Here is a 24,543-nt window from a genome sequence, read left to right as displayed (position 1 = left end):
GGTTTGATGGCATATGACTTTGAGAGGCAACCTCCAACAGATCTTGACAACAACAAGCTGACAGTGGAAGTTGGCTTTAGAGGTGCCTCTGCCTCTCGCCCGTGTCTCACCTGAAAGCCGCTTCATTGGCAGCTGCCGGAGCCCCTGGGTTTTATTCATGTGGTAGTTGGATAAAACTGCCAGGGCGTAAGAGTTGTCATACAGCACGTTGCCTCGGATGATCTGGAGGTTCTCAAGGGGAATGACATCCACCATGTTAAGTGCGATGAGCACGTAGCCTGCAACCTCCTGTATTGTCTGAGAGAGCAACATAAGAAACAAGGTGCTTAATCCATAGAATTCTTCAATAACTGCTTTCCTCCTCCCACTCCTCCAATCCACCATCTTTCAATTTTAAGGAATGACAGACCACTTAATCTCATTAAAAATAAATAAATGTAAGAAGAAAAAGGGACTATGTGAAAAACCTTGGTGGTTAAGCATGTATAAACTCACCCTTTCAGCAGCTACCACGGGGCCATCCCTGTTCTGTCCCCAAGTAAGGGTAAGTGGGGCTGACTAGGGGATGCAGGAGAAAAGAGCAAGCATGCATGCAATGGCAACTAAGTGTGATGCTTCCCATAAACACTTGCCTAGCCTTCAACAACTGGCAGCACACAGATGCCACCTGATTCAGGCTTTTACATTGTCTCTTCTGTGCCCCTTCCCTTTCTCATCAGAAGGGAAAAAAAGGCAACCTTCTCCTTTTAAAATAATATATATCTTTACAGGACAAAAAGACAAGTGAGGTACTGTTCCTGCATGTGAGTGAATCCTTGTCTTGCACTGTGAAGTGTATGCATGTCTACCCCCTACAAAAATCAGCGTAAATGAAAATCCTTCAGACTAATACTTAGGATATTTTCTTTTTCTATGAAGACTACCAGTAAATTTTCAAGAGACTTGTTATGTTCCTTGGAACCCTGAGCTCCGTGATCAGGTTGTGTTTGGGAAAGAAGAATGGCAATACCATATTTGCAACCCATGTGTTCAAACCATAGATTTTTTGATCTTGCTTGCTGGTGGAGAGCCTGGAGGTCCCCATGTCAGCCATGGCACCTCCCCATGCCGTGGCAGCATTTTAACATCCATCCTCTGTTCACTCCCTCCTCAGCTTGCCTTAATTTGCCCATGAACTTGTGCACAAAAAAAATGTTGAGATGGGAGTAGCCCATGTGTCAATCACAGGGGATTATCTTGAAGATCACTTGAAGAATCCATGTGGGAAGTTATTGCACAGGACTTGCCTGCCTGCTGAGGGTGTGAGCACTTCAGGCTGGAGAGGCACTCACCACCATGGCAGGGGAAAAGATGACAGTTTGGAGGGCAGGGAAAAGGCCTCCACACTTCAAAATCTGCCACTCGCTTTGTGCTTTGCTTTGCCCAACAGCACCACAAAGCCTTTTGCTCTCTGAGTGAGGCAACATGTAAGGATGTAATTCTAATTATAAATAAGAAGAAACCCCTCTGCATAGCACCCAGCACAGGCTGGCAAGTGCTTGAAAAGCTATTTCTCAAAGCACCTGATTTGTATAGTAGGGTTGAGTGCATCCTGCAGCCTACAAGTATGCTTAGACTGTAGGCTGTGATTCCTCTCACATGAACTAGCTACACTTTTGGATCAAGACAGAATTTTATCAGCAGCTGATCCTTTGCACTTATAAAATGGAATAGGATTTGTTGTAGCAGAGAAAGCCCTGCTGGCCATGAACACTAACCTTCAGGAAAGAGAGGTCACGATTGTGCTCCACATATGTAATCTCCAGGTTGCTGAGTACCACCTCACAATTATTGTACATCCTCTGCAGGCTGGTGAAATGGTCTTCCACATGTCCCAGCTGGGTCAGCTTGTTATTCGTCCCTTGACAAACTGTGAAGCAAAGGAGAAAGCTCCATGAAGGAAAGGAAGAATAACTACAGGACAAGGACTTGTTGTTCCCTTATCTTTAAAAGGACCACAGTAAGTTAAGCATCAGCTTCATAAGAAACAAGAACATTATCTGTCATGACTCTAATGGCAGTAGTGTAGGAAGTATGCAGTGTTTCCCAGGGACAGAGATGTACCAGAATTTAGAGCTGGAATAACCCTCCATCACTTTCTGTTATAGAAAAGCTTCAATACGAGGCTTTTGTACACAGGAAGCACCAAGTTTTCTGTATCACAGGGATAACCCGCTTCCTGAGAACACTGACACAGTTCCAATGAACACTACTGAAACTGACATGCTGCCAAGTACCACCAAAGGTGATTTCCCTGAGGACCTCTTTCACGTTACTTTCAGGGGCATTGGGTCTCCTTGTAAACTCAGAAGGAGGAAGGAGGGCTTCCTGAAGGACTCCTTAAGCCACAAATTCGGGTTTTAAGGCCTAACTGAACCTCCAGGGCTTACACATCTCTTGCCCCTCTGACATTTTGGGAGTATGACAGACTCAGGAGATTTTCTGGCATATTCATCTTTGGCACTCAAATCCACTTCTGCCTGGTGGGGAAGGAAGAGATGTCACACAGAGCACCACTGAGATTCCAAGTATTTATAACAGCATGATGAAAAAATTAATCCCCTCCTGAAATTATATTACTCTGCTTTATTAAATCAAGAGGAACTGAAAAAAGTTAACACCATTGTATTTGATTGCAATGAATGAGCAAAATGCAAAATTGCTCTGAAGAAAAACACCAGACACAACCCTCAAAAATTCTGTACTCATACAGTCATTCCCTGGGCTGTCCCTACAGGGGGTCAAATGAACACATCTCTCAGTTATGCTAATACAGAGCAAAGGAGAATGACATGGAAGACAATGTGGTAAAGAGCTTCACAACCCCTTCCAGGGGCTCCTTCAGCTCCACTTTGCTCTTCAGTGGAAGCAAAAGGAGGTTGTTATCTCATCGTTTGTATAATGCAACCCCAGCCTGACTGCACAGCTTTACATAACACATCGGAAGAATTGTATTCTTTTAACTTGGAGAAATAAAAACATGAAATGATACTTCTGTAGAGCCATAATTCATAGAAGCACCAGTCACAAACTGGGGTGCTGCAAAGCAAGTAACAAAGACTCTTGACAAAACTGGAAATATGTTTCAGTTCTAGTAACAAAGGATAACACCTGTTGAAGATTTACCAAACAACTGATGCTTTATTAGTAGGAAAAGCAACGTAATGACAGTGATAAAAACACAATTACCAGTCATCAAAACTATTCACTGAACATGTGGTACTTCTCAGCACAATCATCAGCATTAGGAGTTACAGTGATAACAGATTAAAATACTCTGGACCATGTTAAAAGCAAGGCTGCTCGCTCACATTCCTCAGTCATTTCTCATTATACATCTAGGGAAACATTTATAGTGCTTGGAATCAGAGCAGCAACTGCTGGTAAATGGGAACCCTGTGAGTACATGAGTACATCATCTAAGCTGCTTGACCATTTTTTATATATTTTGAATTTCTGAATTTCTTAACATTTGCTTTAGAAATTCTAAGTAAGATTTTCTGTTTCAGTTTCTGTTCCAGTTTCAAACTCAACTGCTGCATTGTGTTCATACTTCAAATCTGTATTTGCTGTCTGCTTCAAGTACAAGGACCAAAAATTATCAGAGTCACGGGTAGGTTTTTATTCTGTGGAGTGGTCATATTTTGAAAGTTAGAAATACTGTCATATGGCTAGTCTGCTCTGGAAAATGTGTTGTTGCTGGGACAGGGATGAAGAGTCTTTGAACTGACTGGAAAAGTCAAGGAGTCATCCCAGAGGGCATCTTGAATTTTAAGCAATGTTATCCTATAACCAAGGAAAAACTAGTAATAACGGATTCTTAGACTGTCCAAAACCTCAGCTTGGATACTCAATTTAGGCATCTAATATCTGATCTTTAGAACAGTGTGATTTTGGAAAGCACTCCAACACAATGCAGGAGCAGGTGCAGTTTAGACTGCACACAGAAATAAAAACATGTAAGTCATCCTGCTGTGGTCTTCAGGGTCCACAAGTGACCTGATGCACTTGTTGCATCTCTGAGGTTACCAGCAAAGGTCTGCCCTAATACTCCAGACATGCTTGCTTGCTCTTTTCTCCTGCATCCCCTAGTCAGCCCCACTTACCCTTACTTGGGGACAGAACAGGCCCAATGCAAAAGCTGCAGTTTTTATGCTACACCTGAACCAGATGATGGCTGGAAGGAGGAGCTTTCTCTGGTGGCATCCTCCTGGCCACCTGTGCCCTTGATTGAGTCTCTGCAGCTTGGCACCGGTCAGATCATACAACAAAACAGCCCAGCTGGCTGAAACAACCTCTAAGACAAACTGCACTCATTTGAATGTGCTTCTCTTGGGATCAGAGAAGTGCTGGAGCTCTGAACTTGGGTCAGCTGTCTTGAGAAAGACAGACTTTTTCACTGCTTACTAGGTCACGGCTGAGGCAGCAGTCAGAGGACATGGTTACTCTTGCACTTCTCCCTCTCCCTCTCCCATGGGACCTCTCAGGAAAACATGCCAAAGAGTTAATCCAATCTACAAATAATATAGGACAATAAATAAATAATTGGACAGAGAGTATTTTTAGCTCAGGAAAGCTTGTCGATTTGGTTCACCATAGTGCTCCATGCATTGGAAACAGCTCAAAGTACAGCAAGGAGGCAGAAGCAAATAGTCAGGAGAAAGAGCTTCCCTGCTTGTGAAGCTGCAGAGGGAAACTCAGACATAACAAACTCTAAAAATGTTTCAGCTTGGTCCCCCAGGACCTACTTTTTTCCCGCTGTCCTGCGAGCAGAGAGCACTTTGATGGTTCTCTACCAAAGATGTCTTAAGCTACATAAAAAACCACTGGTCCCCTCATCACATCCTCCATCCACTAAACAGTAGCTGTAGATGAGATGATAGTTACAATCTGGAGAGTGGAAAAAAAAAGGGCTGCTTCTGTTAAGAAATCAACAGTGTGTGGATGTCAGAGTATCAGTCCGAATACCACAGTGGAGCCTTCTCCCTCATGCACCAATTTTTGTTTGCACAAAGAGATATAAGAGATCTAAGTACACCCACGAAGTGAACTTCACTGCACCAATATTTACCAAATGAGAACCTGGGTCATAAGCAGTATATGCTGAGCAAATAAAACCCTAATCAAACAAAACAAGGTAAATCCCTGCAGTAGTATTACTGAACTCAGGCAAAGGCGCAGAATAATTTTCCAACTAGAACATTTGAAAAGAAAATGGCCTGCTTGTATCTGATGAATAACATCATTCCTGCAATTTCTTTGCTTCTGGAAACTGTGTTCTAAAAAGATACACACTATAATTATCTGTATATAATACCACAGTGTGAATACCACTGGCCAGAGGCTAATGCACAGACAATGAGGTGCTCACCTTGCTCTGCAGTTTTAAGTGGGACATGCATGCTTGAATGGATGGAATTTGTTCTGATTTAACCTCCATTGAACTTAACCTATTTGCCCTCTAAAGGACAGATTCTAATTCTACATATAATATGCAATTTTGTTTTAATGTGTAGCAAAGCCAGCATTATCCAGGTTTAGGAGTCAGTGGTGGGCGTGGATACTTGCTTGGGGCTGCAGGAGGCTATGGCAGCATGTACAATGTAATATATGGTCTATGTGGACACTTACACATTTTAGCTATAAAGGAGAGTAAAACATTCAGGGTTAGAACATCCTTGACCAGTAGAAAAGCCAGGATTCAGAACTGAACTTCAGGGCATGGACTGATCCCTGTGAGATGAAAGCTTTGCTTTTATCTGTGATGTTAATATAATGAAAACACAACTGGTCTGGAAAGTTTTGACACAGAGGGCACGTCCCCAGAGGCTGCTGTTTGTGGCAGTGCTGAGAGCAGGGCTGTATGCTGGGAGTGCAGGGTTCTCCTACCCCAGCCAGGGTGATCTCCTAGACTCTTAGAGCCCCAGCCACCATTCCAGTGACACGGGGTCAACCCCAGAATTCTGCGGGGCAGCATCATGCGATTTCTACCATGAAGCATTTAAATTCTATGTGATATAGATTTTAGCACACATGCTGCAATTCCTAAATGCCAAAGTGATGTTGATCTTGAATCTGTTACAGCATTACCTCAACAGACAGCCTAACAAAAATATGGATATTGCTGCAACAACCCAAATGTCAGGTGCTGTAATAAGGCAGCAGCAATCAAAGGGCTCAGGAAAGAGGCACGCTATACTGATGAATGCGAAGTTGTTGAATTTTGTACTTATGAAAAGTGTGGGGTTGGCTGTCCTGGCTACTGAAAACTTCTGTGTGTCCACAGACATGCTTGTTCCTCCCCTTCTCTGCCTCAAACTTGGACTTCCAGAGGTATTTCTAGGTGATGCAAACTGGTTAACCCTCTGCAACCCTTTGCTCCTTGGCCACGTTTTTCTTGTGCAGCCTGAAGTAGTAGCATGAAACCAAAGCATTTCCTAAATGGCATTTTCCCCAAGTGATCACAGGGAGACAGAGGGCATCCACACAGCTGTAATGCTATGCGACAATATTTTCCCAAATCCATACAAGCTCAGATTAAACAAAGTGGTCCCTGCAGCAATTGCATTGATACAAGTAAATCTGTTTTCATCTTTTCCCCAGAAAATCTCGGATTACTGAAGTCCCAAGCCTGTCACACATATTTGCCTCAGACTTGAGAAAAACCCCAGAGAATGCTTTGAAACCAAATTATCACTGATCCCCAAATCATTCCCTGTTTCTATCCATGCTTAGCCTGTGTTAGTTTCCCCTCAGCTCTGATAGACACATCAAAATAATAACTCACAAAGGCAATTTCAGAGATATGCAAGTCCATTTCCATGCTTCATATGTCACTTATAACATATAACTATATATGCCCTGGTATGATTAATTTATATACTTTTGCATGTTTTCTAGCCATTACTGACAATAACACAAAACTTGTAGATAAGGGATATTTGTTTAATCTGACAGTGCATTCATAAATGTTCCTCTCTCCTCACTCATTAGCACTAATTTCGCTTTTGATTGCTTTTAGGTACTTCATGGAAGAGCAGTACCTTGCTGGGTGCTTGGTTGGGATACAAAGCTTTCACTGAATGCCCAGGGAGATAGTGCTACTGGGTGTGCCACCATCAGTGCTGTACACACCCCATACACCTTTATCAGAGTGTGGGGGGAAAACCTTTCAAGTAAACTGGAATAGCTTTATAGGAAATACTGTTCATTTTGGGTCTGTATGAGCAATCACACCACCCCAATCCTTGCTCCCTGTACCCCCTGGGTCACTCCTGCACAACGCAGAGGGGATCCTGGCCATACCCTGCACCTCCATGATCTTCCCTGGGGGAAAAACTGTTTCCACTTTATGAAGACCTTCATCTAAGGGGCCCTCAGAAATTAAATTAAGAAGTTTGCCATTCAAGCATAAATATGCACATATAAGGGCAGGTTCTCTGAATCAGGCATTTTTTTAACAGCTATCAAATAGATCCACATAATCTGCAGTGGAAACCAGCAAGGTGCAGCTTACTAGCTGTCAAATGATCAAAATAATGATATTTAAGCTTATAACAAAGTACTAGAACAGACAGGACATTCGTCATCATGACTAACCTATTAGAAAGAGAAAGAACCATGCAATGTTTTCCCTAAAGAAATCAGGGCATGAAATACCAGAGGTTGGAACAAGAAAGTGACATTACGTTTTACGTAATCAATCACTTAAACAGAAATATTTCTTATATTCACAAGTTCCTCAGCTGTAGGGAGAGAAGGGATGGAGAAATTTCAGTATTGCTGGGTTGAGTGTGTTTAACACACCGAGTAAGAATTTCAAAAGGGAGGAAAGTGCATGTGACACAAAAGAAAAACCAAATCTGTTGCAATGTGCCATGGGAAGTTATGAAAAGGAAAGAAACAGGTGAGGAATACAAACAGTGCTCACATGCACTTTCCTTTGAGAAGAGTGTTTGCAAACCCATAGAATGCCTGAAAAGTCCAGTTCCAGCTAAATGACAGCAACATTCGGGCACTGGAAATTCTTCTGCAGAAGAAAATGATTTTTTGCACATACCCAAATCCTTTAATTTAAAACATTGTGAAAAACAACCTCATGTGGCTTTAGTAAGTTCTTGCTCAAACAGTGTGGTTTAGAGTAATGCAGTTGCTGAGATTAATTCCAACTTTTAGACACACTGGGACCAAAACAACAACAGAGCTCTTAAAAACACTTAGATGGAAACTGTTATTGCAAAAATTACCAAAACTAACACCCTAGTGGAGAAAAAGAAGATGCTTTGAAGGAAAGCTTTCCCAGATGATCTCCTATTTACTTGACAAAAACAACTTTTTCAGATACATGTAATTTTAGGTTCCCCTTCCTAACTCCACTTAGGGGAGACCTGCCCCTCAATGTCAAAAGTCATATCCTAAATTTTAAAGGATGGAGGCATCATGACAGATGGCCTGATTGCTGGTGAGTGCCTTTGCCTGAAAGAATAATCACACACAAATCAAATCTCTCCTGGATGAAGACCTCACCAAAGTCACAGTATTTCTGACAACAAGGGATTCAACCTTATTAATTCCCTGGGGTGCTTTTTTCCTTCCCCAATATCATTTACTAATACTTCTATTTTTCTTCTTTGTTGCCGTTATTTAATTCTGCATGTATGTTTATTAATCCTCCAGAGATTAAGGCCAGACCAGGATGTGCTGAAATCAGTCCTTCCACCGGCTTCAATGTGAACTGGATGGGGGATTAAATTCTTCTCTTGCCGGTATAAATTTGTAGCGAGTCCATGGACAGGATGCACTAGCCCAGATTTAAGCTCTGAATGTTTTAGGATAAAACTGTGATTGATACAGATATTTTCTGTAAATACCAACAAAATTTGGAAGAAACAGGAATTGTCACATTGCAATTTTCTACAGTTTGGGGAAAAGTTGATTTACAAAGGTGAATGAATAATAGATGGGAATTTTGAGAGATGGTATTTCCACTGAGGTACTGAAAGATAACCTGAGTTTAGATCAGTTTTCTTCACATGGTTTTGACAGTGATCTCTAAGACTTCAAATCACTGCTGAGGATTCCTGCAGATGACACAAGCATTGCTGTAGTTCTAGATAACAAAGAGGGATGACCTGCACAAGCTGGTTTGCATAATTTAGGAAAATAAGCTCCCTCAACAGTATTACATGAACTATAGACAAAGGCAAGGTGTTACATCAAAGACTGCAAAACACACAGTAGACAGAAAATGAGGTCCTGGGATGCAGTTGCCCCAAAAAAGACTTGGGGATAGTATGAGGTAACCAGAGAGAGAAACCAGGATCCACTGGGTCCATCAGTGGCAGAATGCTGAAGGAAGGGAGGCAGGCGCTGGCATTAATCCCTGGTGGTGTCCTGGCATGCCCCAAGGGTGGTGGCCTCTGCACTGGAGGGCTCTCCTCTCCCTGCAAAGCAGGCGCTGCCTGGGGCAGCTCCCACTCCCAGTGGTACCAGGATGCTCCCCTCAGGCTTCAGCCCTTCTCCAAGCTACATTTCAGCCCACGTCCCTGACACATGGCCAGCGAATAGTGCACCAGGATTTTGCCTTGACCTTTGCAGGCTATTTCTTGAGAATGATGGCTGGAAAGACAAGCTCCCCAAGATTGCCCTCCAGCAGCTGGGGTACTGCTGTTGTGCTGCTCTTCCCACTGGCACCCTCTGGAGAGGCTGCTACAAAGGTAACTTAAAGCTTTCATGGGGCCCTTCTCTTTTGAGCTATTGCTCAAGGTTAAAAGGCCAGGTCAATTGCAAGTGCAATCACCAGTGAACTTCAATAATGAGTTGCTTCTACAATCTGTCAGTGAGAAAAAAAAGAAGAATAAGTGAACTTCATACGGTTCAGCCGCTGTGCAAACATCCGCACACATATATACACCAAGATAATGAACAGTTTATAAATATTAGACACAACACTTAAAAAATTTTGTGCAGAAAACCACAGAGGCACCTTCCTTCCCCTTTTAACCATATTTATAGAAACTCAAGCCATACTGACTGTGCTGTGTGAAGTCAGCATGGACTCTGAGGTCTCCCCATGAAGTTTTTCCATGTGTGTCCAATCACTCATGGTGATGAGCTTGGCTCTACAAATATATCAATATCAGGATGGGCAAAGTGATGAGTTCATGCCCTAGCTTGCCATTTTTAGACTTGCTGTTCCCTACACACAACAGAGAAACTGAAGCTGGATGCTACAAAATACAAAATGGAGTTCTTCAAGACAAAATGCCAACTGCAGCTTAGATATCCCAAGTGGTGTACAGGGAAACACCACTGAGTGCTATGGAAAGGAGTGAGATTTGGGAACCACTGAGAAGGAAATTAAGGAGTGGGGGAAATGCAGAATTGGTGGTATATTGGTTATGCTGGATGGAAATTCTGCCATCCCACTTATTCTGGTTCCTCCAAGAGAAAGCATTGCCCATGCCTGTGTTTTAGAACAGTGATCTTGATGCTGTCTGAAATCCATGTACCAACCAAAGTAAGTTTGTCTTGCACTGTGTGTACCCAAACAAGACCATGCAAGGGGCAATAGACTCTGGTGTCAGTCCCAGTGTGTGCTCCAGTGGCTTGTTTCCCCCAAGGATGGGTCTGTCAGGTAGCACAGGCCCTGGCTAGAAGTCCATGGCTGCAGTTCTTCCATCCTCCAGCTTCATACACCAGCACAGCTACTATATTAATTGCAAAAAAACTGTGTGCATCCGCTGGGCAGAGCTCTGGAGTGTGAGAAGGACTGTTATACAGCTCCATTCATGTGAGGTTCAGGCCCTGGGAAATGGCTCATAGAAACGAAATGGTTCTCCTGGCATTCATGTTGAAGTTTGTATGACTGTGTTAGTGTAAGTGGTGTAAAACTATGCACAGAACACAGCACCAAGCTGCCAAGAGACCTCCAACAACATGGCTCACCAAGCCTTGAATCTGGCAACACATATCTGGCAGGGCTCTGGCACCTCAAGATCTACACCAAAATATTTTGGAAAACAAGTAGATGACAATGGATAAATAAGCCTGTGTTCCATGGTCTAAAAATCCCTACATTCTTCATTGTTTGTTCTGGCAACATCTATGAAGCAGCAGGATTTTATAGCACAATAAAAAGTAACTGAAGATGTGTGGCCATGAAAATATGGGATCAGTTGCTAGTTACATCAGCACTGAATTGTTTAAAATTGTTTCAAAATGAGTTAACTTGAGAAAGGAGAGTTAAAGGCATTAAACGGTGTTGTGAACATTTTAGCATGTGGGATTTCTTGAGACACTGCAATTGCATATTTCAATTTGTGCCTTCCTATGAAAAAAGTCATTTGTTTTTCTTTATTTATATTAAATCAAGTCTTATGTTGAAGTAAGCTGTGGTTCTCATGCACGTATTTCTGAATCCCCTGAGGTGTAAATTCTGTGTGAACACTCAGACTGGCACAAAAAGGACAGGAGAAACCACTTACAGCTGATTCCAAGTAGAACACTAAAAGCTTGCTATTACAAATACAACACAACCTTATTTTTTTCACCAATAAATGTATGATTACACATACACACATACATACGTATGTGTGTATGTGTAATATATATATACGTAGCTCTCCCAGATAAGCAGACGGACATCTCTAGAGATGCAACATACGTGGAGAACTGCTGAAACACAACAGCAACCACACAAGCTTCATTTGCTGCCTTGAACTACACTTGCCCACCTCCATGATAACCCCATCTACCTCTGTGTGTGGTTCTGCCCACTGAGGGCACGGGAAGTGCTGCCAGCACCCACGGTGAGTGCTGCACCGAGCCCCTGGGCCCGCGCAGCTGGCATCCCTCCCGACGCTTCCTCCCAAGCTGGTCTAAAGTAAGTTCCAGCCTCCTGTGGAGTCCAACTGGAAAGCTACAGAAAGATCTAGGCCTCAAAGTTCCCTATGGGACATCTTGTCCCTTAAGGATGAGGTCACCTTCTCGAGCAAAACAAAGACAAAAACTGCAGACAGGACTAAGATAAACAGTATTTACTGCTTCAAACAATAAAAGGTACTGTTAAGTTACTACTGTAGCAAATGCCCTATCAACTGACTACAAAGATCAAATTCAAGCTGATAAAAAAGCTTTAAAAGTTTGTTTTCAACAACTGTGCATTCATGGGAATAAATGCTAACACTTACTCTAGGGCTTCCAGACGAAATTTGATTATTTGTGCATGTTGACAAGCAAGCAAGTTAATACACGCTGCTGGGTTTGAAGAGCCTCTGGTAATATTTAAGTTTAAAAGGCATAGCAGAAGAGCATATTAGATGTAAATGAGGATCATCTTCTGATCTTCATTTAGAGCTTGACTAAAACTCAGTGGAAAGACTGCTATTGAAACAAATGGGATCTGAATCAAGCACTTATTTCACTTAATTTAACTGTGTGAAATTTAATAAATGAGGTAAATAGACTGTTTACCACCCTTTATTCTGGAAGGCAGAGAACTACAATTATATTTTGAAAGCCCAGCTAAAAAGCCACAAAATGATTTAACAGCACCTGGGTAGGTTTTGAAGATGAAGAACAACTTATCTTCAAAAGTCTGGGAAGAAAAAACATTGAATTTAGTCGTTGTTGCTATAAATGCTGCATGTTATAGCAAGTGGACCGCTTTTAGAGCTGGTCTTACATAGCAATAGGGAATCTCAGTCACATTCAATGCCAGAGTTCAGTTCTGTGAAGACAGGTAAACAAGTTTGAACACTATAAAAGGTATTTGAAATGCATGATTACAGTACGTACATTTCATGCTGTTCAAACTCTGAAGAAGTTCACTCTCCATCTCATGATTTCCACGGTTCCTGCCTCATGTCCTTTCACCCTTTTCAGCAAAGCAAACTCTCCATGGCTTAGTATAGAGCCCAGAAAATCTGCAATCTGAACTTCAGAAATATAGTGTAATACTGGATAAAGCTCTGCTAACACTCTTAGACTTCTATGATCATAATGTCCATTCATGCAGGTCACAGAGAAAAAACTTCTGAGGTTTGTTTGTTTGTGGGGTTTTAAGAAATTTTTAATTGTCTTTTAAAATACTAATAAAGCAAATATTGAAAATGGGTAAGTGAAACTTTTTTTCCCTGAAAAGAACAAAACCTCATGTTTATCAAAAGGCTGTGCCTTGCATTGACCTGTGTGTCTTTTTAAGACAAATTATTACTTCACATATACTCAGAATTAGTGGTTGCTTAATTGTGAACAGTTTGAAATTATAACAAAGATAACTGCAGCTGCTAAATTTGATTCTGCAAGTCCTTTGTCCCTAATGTTTGAGGGATGGTCTTCCTCAAGGACCTTTTCCAAGCAACAAGGCAGGAAAAACAATGCACAGCTTTATCAAATACACCACCCCTCCTACATGCAAATATGAAAATCCAGAAGATGACATGCAGATAAGGATTAAAAGAAAATCCACCCTTACATAAACGACACAAACCTGCCTTAACACATTCCACCCCCTGCAGAAAAAACTGCCAGAAAGAAACTGCCCCATCAGTTCAGTGAACATGGGGAATAAACGTCCCCTTGTATACAAAAAAAGCTGGTAAATCAGCTACAACCTGAGATCCAGCACAGAATGTGAAAATGCTATCAGTAGCAGACAGTTGGACTGGGCTTATCTTTGCCAAAAGTGTCTTGAGGGGGAAAAAAATGCCAGAAACTTTTTACTAGTGCAGCAAAATGCATGAAGAGACATGAAAGACAGAGAAGCCTGACTGTAGAACTGATCTCACTTGCTCCTGTTCCCATCTGCTCCACTGTTCCTGCAATGTTTCTTCCGCAAAAGATTGCACTCAAGTGTTTTGATGAATGGAGGAATTTTTGTCATCCACTGAGTTTGGGATTTTTATTTTTTCTTTTTCTTTTCTTCCACTCTGACTAGAAATAATCAGCTTTTACCTTTCACTATATTATGATTTGGAAACTCGCTGCTGTACATGGGTCTCTGGCTTTTTATGTCTCCTAGAAGAAAACGAAGGGAAACAGAGCTGGGACCATCCCAGTGGAAGCCCAGCACCAGCATCAGTGCTGTGGGATATCTTGGCAGTGTTGCAGGAGGATTGGCCCTGCTCACCTGCCAAGTGCATACACAGTGTACATGTTTGTTACTCCAGTGCTGCTAGGATGCCTTACACCTTCCAAAATACAACTGCACCTGCCTGAGAAACCACCTCCCTTGACATCAGATTCTTGTGGGAAGAAGTTTCTTGAACAGCAAGATAATTTAAATTACATTCCAATGTATTTCTGGTACATTGCTTGGAGATGGCACATTTTCCTCCAGCCCATATCTTTTGTGGAAATTCAAAGAAAGGAAGGATTGGTGGATAGCAACCTTGGAAGATATTAGAGGCAAGCAATGTTCAGATTTGAGATCCATCACTCAAAGAACTTGCATGCTTGAATCTTCCAAGGACTTTTATGGAGTACTAAAACTATGAGGGAAAAAATTATGTGAGGCAGGCATTTATGCACCTCAGCTGAAAAAAATAAAAAAAAAAATAAAAAAAAATATCACACTTTGTTTTCCAGAAAATGACATTAACTTCGGAAAGATCTGACTTTGGCCACTGCATCCTAGAAAGTTTCCAAAATTGCTTCTGAGCAAATGGACACATCACACAGCCAACTCTCCCACTCCATTGTGAAGCTGCTCCCTGCCTTGTGAAGTATCTTCTGATAAGCCTTACTAAAACCAGAGCCACTTTATCTGGGGAAAATGACACCTACCAAGTTTTTAAAGCCATAGGTCTGTTTGGATGCCTTTGATGCATTTGCCAGTCTTCAATCACTATCTACCACTTCATGGAGGAGATGCAGCAGCTCCTGTGAGCCCAGCAAACCTCCCTGCTGCAAGTGATGAAATGCTACCAGTCCCAGAGAACAGAGCAGCTTTGTGTGTTAGCAGCTTCATGTTTTAGCAGCTCTGTGTTGCCTTGGTCCTCATCTCCCAAATTGTGGAAACAAATACTCATCATGAACAAATAAAATTATTTCTTCCATGGGCTAAGAAATGAACTTTGCAGTGTTGAATGCGAGACTGTGTAGTACTACATCGGATTGTATGGCCAGTCTTGGAAAAATAAAGCAGAACAATCCTGTTCTCAATACTAGAACTAAAGGTCTGCATTATAAAACTTCAAAAGATTTAGACAGATTTTTCCAAAGTAGGAATAGGAGTTTGGCATGTAAATCATACAGCATGCCAGTGGGAGGTGGCCATCAGCACTGGCTATTGAAAATCCGCTCTTTAAGATGGATCAGCACTGCTCAAACAAAGATGGAAGTTTTGCCACTAAGAAGTAAAGTTTTCAAGTCCTCCTATGCCTCCATGAAGGAACATTAGCCCTCATTTTGCCCCAAATGCAACATGACTGTGTTGATATCAGTGTTGCATGAGGGCACAGACTTCACTTAGTTGCATTGGGCTGAAGTACCTTGGAGCAATATTGTCATTTTTCAGCAGAATGCAAAATGGCGTTAAAAATACTAGTGGTAAAAGAAAAAAAAAGAAAGAAGGATGGGCTTAGAAGGGACAGAAAACAGCTGCTGGTAGATGCATTACAGCCACATTCAGCTTACAAGTTCCCCAAAGGTTCTGGTACAGGAGTTAAGCAAGCCCTTGGGAAAACTGAGCTTCTGATCTGGCTGTGTTATACAGCTACAGGATGTCTCTGCTGTCACCAGGTTTGCTTTTACGAGACAGCGCCCGATAGAAGGGGTTTGTATTTTTTTAGCTCTTGGATCTCATAAATGAAATTATTGAGCTCTTTCAGAGCTTTGCCAAAATAAGTTTCCATTAAAAGTCTCAAAACTGTCTATGGAAAGTTTCTGCTGTGTTTTATTGAACTTTCCCAATAAATGGCAATGCAGTTTATACTTGTGAGAAAAAGCTCTGTCAGTGTGCATCTATTCCAGATAGCGTGCTACTAAACACAGCTCAGGAAAGAAAATATGGAGTCAGAGTAACTCAAATGTGGTGGTTTAGGGTGTTGCTTTTCCCTCTGCATGCTGGAGCCCACTGCTCCAAGGAGGAGTTCCCTGCAACTGCACCTCACAGGATGTGACTGATGTGCTCTGCAAGATACCAGGACACAGAAAAATACTGACTTTTTGAAACCTCATGATTAAGGTTGCACTTTTGTGATGAATAATCCTACCCAAAAATGTGGGGATGCTCAGAAACACCAAACATATTCTTACCTGTTCCTAAAAACATATGTCTTCAAGCATGAAAAATTGTTTTTCTTTTTCCATTTAAGAGCATTTCATTAAAAATTGGGCTTTCCATCCGGAAGGGAAAGTAAGTTTTATGCTTCTGGAATACAAAACTCATCAAGTGAAAAATCTGCATTGGCCTAGATCAGTGACCATGTAAAGATGAAGCTGCTGAAGCCCTGATGGTGATACTACTGCTTTTGAAAATTCTGCCTTAAAGCCTTATCCCATTCTTTTTGGTTTTAAGCAATTTTTTAGATTTAAACTTGACCATAGGTAATCAAACTCTATACCACAGAACTGGAAGGTTGTTTCTTGTTGGAAAGCATTTCACTGTGGCCATTATGTGAAATCTTATGGAGAGGCAACAGGATTTCAGAAGCAGTGACTAAATGTGCACATCTCTCAGACAGAGCACTGGAAACTTATTTTTTGCCTGCTTTTAGTAAAGAGATGCTATTAGATCTCTGTGATTATTAATGCAGAAGTGGAATATCTCATTCATTCTAAGGCATCATTTAATGTGCTTCCTCAACTAGAGATTTTTAATTTGTGCTCAACACCACCCTGGGAGACCCTGGACTCTTTTCATGCCCATGAAAGCCGAATAATGAAAAGCAGGCTTACACATGCTAGGGAGATCTGTAACCCACCTCCCTTAGAACTACTGTAGGTACTTGCATATTGATCAATGCTGGAAACCACTGGTATGCATAAAGTGTGAACTCCTTTAAAGCACCTCCTACCCTGCCTTACTCCCTGAACCCCCAACACTGTATATTCACACACACACACATATAACATATATATATATATATAAAAAAAATACAGCCTCTCTCTCTATATATATTATATATATATATTATACACCATATGTTACCTGGTGAGACTGAACCATGGGAGAGGGGTGGTAGAGCACTGCACACTGATTTCCAATCTCTCCCTGAGCATGAACAGTGCCTACCACTGTCTCCCATAAAGCTGCATGTGTTAATGCACAGACCCTTTAACAAGAAAACACTCCCAATCATACAAATGCTTACAGGAGTCTCCTTACAGAGCTACTGCCACTCTTTCCTCACTTATTTTCAAGGAATATGTATCATCAGCTTTAATTTAAACAGAGCAAATAAGTTTTTCCATCAGATGAATGAATGCCCCTCTAATTGTGTAATGAATATCCCGATGCTGAAGACACAGTGAGCTAGGAAGTGCTCTTGAGTGCCTCAGAAGAACAGAGACTCAATACATTTTATAGATATGTATGATGCTAACACACAGTTGACTGTGAGTGAAAAACAGTCCTGTCTCAATTTCCACAGGAGTTTATCATCACATAACCCAGATACTGTAACTATTTCCTTGCTATGATGTGAAAAATTTCTTTCCTTGTTCACCAATTGGCTGGAAGAAAAGGGGGTGGCAGAATTATGTGGGGATGTGGAGCGTTATGTTCTGCAGTGACAACTGCCCAAGTTAGTGCATTAATTATTTCTCAGCACTATCATGTAACAGTGTGTCCCTAAATAAAAGTAGTCAGCATATTTATCAGTGACTTAAAAATGTACTTTATCCTCTGTGGCACGATAGCATGACTCAAAACAAAGTCTTGAATTCTTCAGCCAGAGGATTTTCATCTAGGGTCATGCTCCTGTCTTGATTAAGAAAAGTTGGGGTTTTTTTGGTTGTCTGGGGGTTTGTTGGGTTTTATTTTGTTTATTTGTTTGTTTTGTTGTTGGTACTTGTGATTTTTTTTTTTTTTTCTAGGAAAGCACGGTATTTGCTTTAGTTCTGTTATGAGATAAGCTATTTACTACTGAACACGTGCTACAAATATATGACAGAGCAATAAAGTCAATTTAATAGCCTGGGAATCTCTTGCTCAAGAGGGCTAAGAGGTCAAAAGTCATGGCTTTGACATACAACATATGCTTTCTGAGTGGCTTCTAATTGCAGGAAATGTTTTGATTTTGCAATCTTACAAATATTCCTGAAAACTCTGAGGTATTTCTCAAACTGATTCACTCATGTGGGATTTAAAAAATGGACACTTCCTCTGACCACCTTACCTTAGCACCAAGTGCCTTCATGAATGTGTACTTTAAGAGGTCATGGACATCTCAAGGTATTTCCCCTCCTGGAAGGGGACTGTAATAATTACATCATATGCAGAGCACTGCTGACGGAGGGAGAGATCAGCACAGCCACTGGACAAACAAGCACCGAGTCCAGCTGTGCTGCACATACACACAAACCCTACCACTTCCCTGCCAGATGGGCTCAAACCCTGCCTCTGCAAGGGCAGAAAAGCCATGTCACGCCATTCCTCACAGCTGGCTGCTGCTGAGTCACTCGTGCCCAGGAAGGGGAAGCACCAGACACAGCTGCTTTGAAGGACTCACTGGTGTGAGCTGTCGCCAGACCCTCTGCAGGCAGCAGGCACAGATAAGCAAACCAATAGAACTATTCATCCTTGCTGCATAGGATACCATGTCCCTGTTTCTTACTGGCAGCTTAAGATTTCAATAGAGAAACAGCATAAATCAAATTTCTCTATGAACATCTGGGTTGTAACAAGACCCAACTTGCCTGTGATTTCTTAATTTACAAACAGCTAGGAGATTAATAGGAATGAATGACACCAGTGATAGATACAAGCAGACTTCTTTTCCATTACAGCCTATAGGGTCATGTGATGTTTCTATAGGTTCCCTGTTCAATGCTCTTATGTGCCATGCCACAGCCCTCTGAAGACATATGGAGCCCCAGGGAGGCAGCAGGGCCCTTTGTGCCTCTTGGAGGTTGCTCCAGACCTTCATCCCTCTGATATTTCTGAAATTTGCTTCTAAATGTTCAGCCTAAACTCGGGCTTTGCCATTCAGACTATTTGTATAAGTTGCGCTAGCACTGTTTCCATGATGGTAGCTTCTTCCCAGTCTGATATTGTCTTTTCCAATGCATATACCATTTCTCAGATTATTTTGATTCATTCAACTCTCTTAGCCCTGTCTCATAAACCAGCATATTTCCCTTATTTTCCTTTTATTATATCCATCCAATTAATATCCACATTCCATTAAACTGGGAACCAGAACTATACACAGGGTTCCTGCCAATGACTTAGCAGCGTATTGGAAATGATATTAATGCTTTATCACTACTGTGACTTTCTGCACAATGCATCCTTATTTTCTGGATATACTCAAGGGCTCCCCCATTCTTCCAGATTAAAACAGAGTAAGTATGTACTTTTCTGCACAGTAAGTATGTACTTTTGGTTCTGCAGTTTTAACTCTTATTCCATTTCTTAGCATCCTCCAATTCTACTCAAATGCCATTCAAACCTTCCTCTTCCTTCTTGCTCTTTCAGCTCTCCACTGTCAAACATCACTGTGAGAAACACCTATGCAAAGATCCTTGATGAAAACATTTAATTAGACATGTCCCAAGAACAATTCTTAAGGATACCCAGTAGATACCTGTCTCCAGAGCTTTTCTGATACAATCTGTCATCTCCTCTTTAATCAGCCCTTCATCCAAGTTTAAACTCTGATACTAAATTTCACCTCCCTCAAATTAGGTAGTAACTTAATTTCATTACTTGGGTTGCTGAAGTTCAGGCTATTAATTATCTCCACAAAATGATACAAAAGCAAAAACCCAACCATCTTACCAAGAAAGACAACCAGGTAGAACTGATCTTTGCTAATACAACTAAAGCTTTAGACTATTTTCCATTTCCTTTGTTTACCTTAATTTCCCTTTCCTTCAAAGCACTTTCTGAAACATCATGATTTCAAAGGCAAAATAAAGGTTCTATAGACATGTGGCTTTCTTCATTCCTTGAAAACATGGGGGACTCATTTTATTGCACAGACATGTAGAACCATGATTGCTTGATGCTTACTTTCAAATAAAAAAAAATTATCACTCTTTTTAAACTATACATAATAGGAGCTTGACCTGGGTATGCTGTGACTGAAGTGATTAGAAAAGTGGAGATGATACATTTCTCTCAGTGAAGATTTAAGATTGTGAAATTCCATTAAGAATGACTTTCCTGCAGATCTTTCCTGGCCCTGCACCTTTTACTGTACATGTAAACATCCTGTCTTGTCTTCAGTTCCATATACTGCTTTTCAGGGTAGCAGAAGTCAACCTGATGCAACTTGGAGCTAACCTCTGATTAATTTTCTTCTTAATTAATGTAACTTCATAGCATTCACAACCTTTGCAGAGAAATAAGGAAGGCTGATCTTTTAAATCTAAGTTAATTTTTAAGGGAAATATAATTGAAAAAAAACCAAACCCAGACAGTCATAGCTGTGTCACTGAAGATCTTTGACCTGATAAATGATCTGTCTGTGATGCCACAGAAAACACTGTGCTACTCCCTGTACACCTTGTTTGTAAAGCTTCGTTTACTTACCTGTTACTTTTTGCCTAACTATTAACCACAATTAATCTGATGGGCTTTTTTTCCAAACAGAACAAATATTTATCAGAAAAGCAAAACTTATTCAGCAAGCCAAATGCAAATGTTGTCTCAGGCAAGGTCAGAGAGGTCATAGAGAGCAATAAGGTTGCATTTCCACATGCAGTAGTTTGTTCCTTATTGCTGATTGAAAATTAGAGGGAGATTAGAAGATCAGAAATGTAACTTTGTGTTTATGATGGATTTTTTAAAAGTTATTATTTACAGAGTGGTTTGGAATCTAGTTCCAGATTGGAGGGAGAAAAAAGAGCTGTTTTCTAGGCTCGCTGACAAAAATATTTTGAAATTCACTGCAATGCAACTGACAAATTTTGGGGTTTTTCTTTCCTACTGACTATTACTGAGAAGCAAGCAACAAAATATTTCAGGAAAGCAACGGATGTTGCATCCTACCAACTACTCCTGCATGCTTTGCTAACTGCCCACTGGCATCTCTTCTTGCTCTAGCATTTGAGGTGATGGCTTCTGTCCCCTTCACTGTATCCCTGTGGGACAGACCCAGAGGGTTTACACCTGTAACACAGTCTTACTGATTTGAGACACCACTCTCACACATGGTTAAGTCTTGTCTCCCCAAATTTAAAAAAAATCACTAGAAATTAAAGCAAGTAAACCCAAATTTTGTATTAATGGTGCCAAAACTGGCCCAGGCTATGGCTGTAATAAAAAATGCAAAAGAGACCATCAGATGATACCATAAGTGTTGGCAGATCAGCCTAACTCCCATCTTTCTTGGCTGGGGGAGGAAGGTTTTCAGCAGATACAGCAGACATCTAAAGCTGAGAGCTCGAATTGTAATAAAACATTTCACTTTTCCCAGACGGTGTTCTCCTATTCAAGGATGTTTGTGAAACAGTGCTGCCAAATCTGTGATTTCACAAACTTTTCCACGGTGATAGCATAAACAGTGAGTAGTGATTTATCTGAGGGATCAAGCTGCACTAGAAGGGAAATGTGAAAAAGTGTGCATTTAAAGGCATTCTCTCCCCTGAGGAAGGATGAAAGCTCATATACATGTATAAAATGAACCATACATCCCAGACCTGACAAAATTCAAGCTTCTTTTGGTGTACCCTCTGAAAATCCATGCCAATACAATGAACTAAAAAACATTGCAAAATAAAGTCTTTTTTTTAAAAACTGAATTAACTCTATCTTTCCTCTTTATAAAGCAAATTTGTGAGATTTGCACAGTAGAGCATTAAAAATATCCTCCATAACTCACTGAGCTTTCACTCTTCCTTTTAAACTAGTAGATGATGGCTTTCTCAGGGAAGATCAGATTTTGCTCTCAGTTATGTCTACATCAAAATGGAAGTTATGACATTGACTGGGTATAATTATTCCAGATCTACATCTCTCACATGGACAACACCAAGAAAGAACAGTTTAAAGACAATTCAGTTAATTAAATCCAAATTCATCACACTTTTTAAAGTTAAGAGCAAGAATTAAAACTAGACTTAGCATGTTTGTCTTATTGCCAAGAAGCAACCACTCTGAAATCCCTTGAATTCAAAACTGAATGTGCACATATATTGTAGCATGGAAGTTATGGCAGAAATAATAACTTTACAAACTTTGATAATTGCTTGATCTGAAGTTTTGATTAAATGGTCCATCCAGTATGAAGTCATCCTCTAAGAGGGCTACAGTCTTGTGTTCCCCCTCCTATTTCCTTAATGGTTTTCACATTTTATTTTCTCTACTGCAGTCAAAACAACCTCTTTGGCAGTCGTATCTTCCTGCAGTACACAGCCTGTGTGACTACTCTTATCCCCACAGAAGGCATCTGGGACTACATTCTCCCCTGGATGAAAGTGAGAGCATCTGTCTTCACCATTGAAATTAAATATTTCTCATTTTTGCAGAGCTCTTAGGGCCTTGGTTTAAGTGCTAGGAGAAAGGGAGGATTTCACATAGAGCTGCTTATGTAATTATCAGGTCATGTAATCACAGTACACGAGACAGAGGAGGGAGAGATGTGTGGCCAGTTACCTGTCCCAGCACCCACAACTTGTCCTGGTGCCTCTCCCTCCATGCTCCAAAAAACCCACACACACAGGTTTACAGCACCCAGTGCTGTTTAGAAGAACCACATAATCTGAAACCTTTTAAGCTTTGTTTTTCTCCTCAAAAGAGATGCTCAAGTGAGTTTAAAAACTGTGATAAAGCTGCCTATAATGCAACCTATCCCACAGTTCATTGTGTACTTAAAAGAGTACCATTCATAGTTGGGCAGAATCATGCAGGGAAACAAATGCACCAGAAAAGATAAACTCTGTCTTAACACACTATTCTGAAGTGTCAAATGAGACTCAGCATCTCAAAAGCAAGAGGAAGAAATTATGATCTTGCATATCTTGGTTCATTCTTTTAGGTGTGCACCATCACCACCACTCCCTGTCTAAACAAGGACATAGTATCAAAGAGCCAGAAGTCTGGAAAGACAAATATTCCCATCAATAAGAGGGCTGTACTCCTTGTGATCAAGTCACTGTCTGTTGCTAATCAAGGTTTTCTCTCTGTATTTCCTCAACCTGGGTTCCTTGCAGTTTCATCTTTACTTGGTGCTTTTCCACTGAGATTCAACTTTTTCTTCAAAGATCTACCCTCTGCAATCCCCTTCTTCCAAACAAGCAGCCAGAATGCAGTGAACCAGAAAGGCTTCTCTCCCCCAGCCTGTCTCAAAACAGTTAAGAGAAAAAGGCAAAGAGGAGAAAGGTCTTGTTTTAGGAAAGCAAAGCCCAGGAGTGAAGAAGGCATGAGCTTACTGTGCAGTGAGGAGTGCACCGTGAACTGTAGCTTGGGTGGGTTGGCACGGGCCAGGGGACATTGCTCCCACACCCTTGTGCCCATCCCAGAGCCAACACTGCCTCCTTTCCCACCGCCTGACATCATTGCCCAGAAACTCCCAACAGCAAAATCCTTTTGCCTCCTTTTCCACATCATCCAAAACCATTTGCAAGCTGCAAATCAGGGCTATGTTGCGCTAACAGTTCATTTACCCAGAGTAAACTTAATAACCAACAGTAGTTATTGTTTCTTAATATGTGGAGCCTTGTGACCTATTGCTTTATTAAAATGTCTGCATGTATTTATCCACATTCAGGAGTCATTTAATCTTCTCTGTGACCACTAATAAAAAATCTCTGCCAATATTTGATATTAAAGTACTATGCCTTAGTGAAGTGCCAATTTCCAGGAGCCACGAGTAAAAACTCCATTGTGAACACACACACAAAAAATTAAAAATACTAGATTATCTGAGTCGAGTGGGAAAACAAATAAACCCCACCACAAACAATACCAGAAAAAAGATGCAAAAATCAAGAAAGCCACATTATAAGGATGTGGTTTACTTTTAGGGGTTGATGGTTCTGTTACTGGCAGCTAAAGGGAAAACAATGGGTCATCTGTGATGGCAAGGAGGTAAGGAGTAACACCCCAGCCCCCCAACACAGACACCAAGTGAATTGCAGAGGGCAGAGCTGACACTGTCCTTGCCTCTGGAACTGGGGCTGTTCCCAGCTCAGCTCCTGGTGCTGGCTGGGCATCAGCAAGGGTGTTTCCCAGTAAGGGCAGAATCACTGCTTTCTGAAGAATACACCAGTCATACTCAGTGGGTATTGTTAAAAAAAAAGAAAGTACTTTTCAAATTACTAAAACACATAAGTCTTATCCTTCATTACACCCTTGGCTTTCTTATAATAACTCATATTTATCTGGGGCCA

At 41.1% G+C, this 24,543-nt stretch overlaps 1 protein-coding gene across 2 annotated transcripts in view; it reads right to left on the bottom strand.

Moving 5' to 3' along the window:
* Positions 1-24,543, bottom strand: part of EGFR (epidermal growth factor receptor) — a 158,800-nt gene that overhangs the window by 46,957 nt on the left and 87,300 nt on the right. For both annotated transcript variants that reach the window (XM_015618676.3, XM_015618675.3), the window contains exons 2-3: positions 1,758-1,909; positions 111-297 (exon numbers count right to left, since the gene is read on the bottom strand). In XM_015618676.3, the coding sequence (XP_015474162.1) occupies positions 111-297; positions 1,758-1,909 (339 nt within the window). The remainder of the gene's footprint in view (positions 1-110; positions 298-1,757; positions 1,910-24,543) is intronic.

Source organism: Parus major, chromosome 2, assembly GCF_001522545.3.
Source record: "Parus major isolate Abel chromosome 2, Parus_major1.1, whole genome shotgun sequence".
In the NCBI taxonomy this organism is placed as follows: Eukaryota; Metazoa; Chordata; class Aves; order Passeriformes; family Paridae; genus Parus; species Parus major.
Note: the sequence above shows the minus strand (reverse complement) of the source record. Positions and strands in the feature narration are given on the sequence as shown.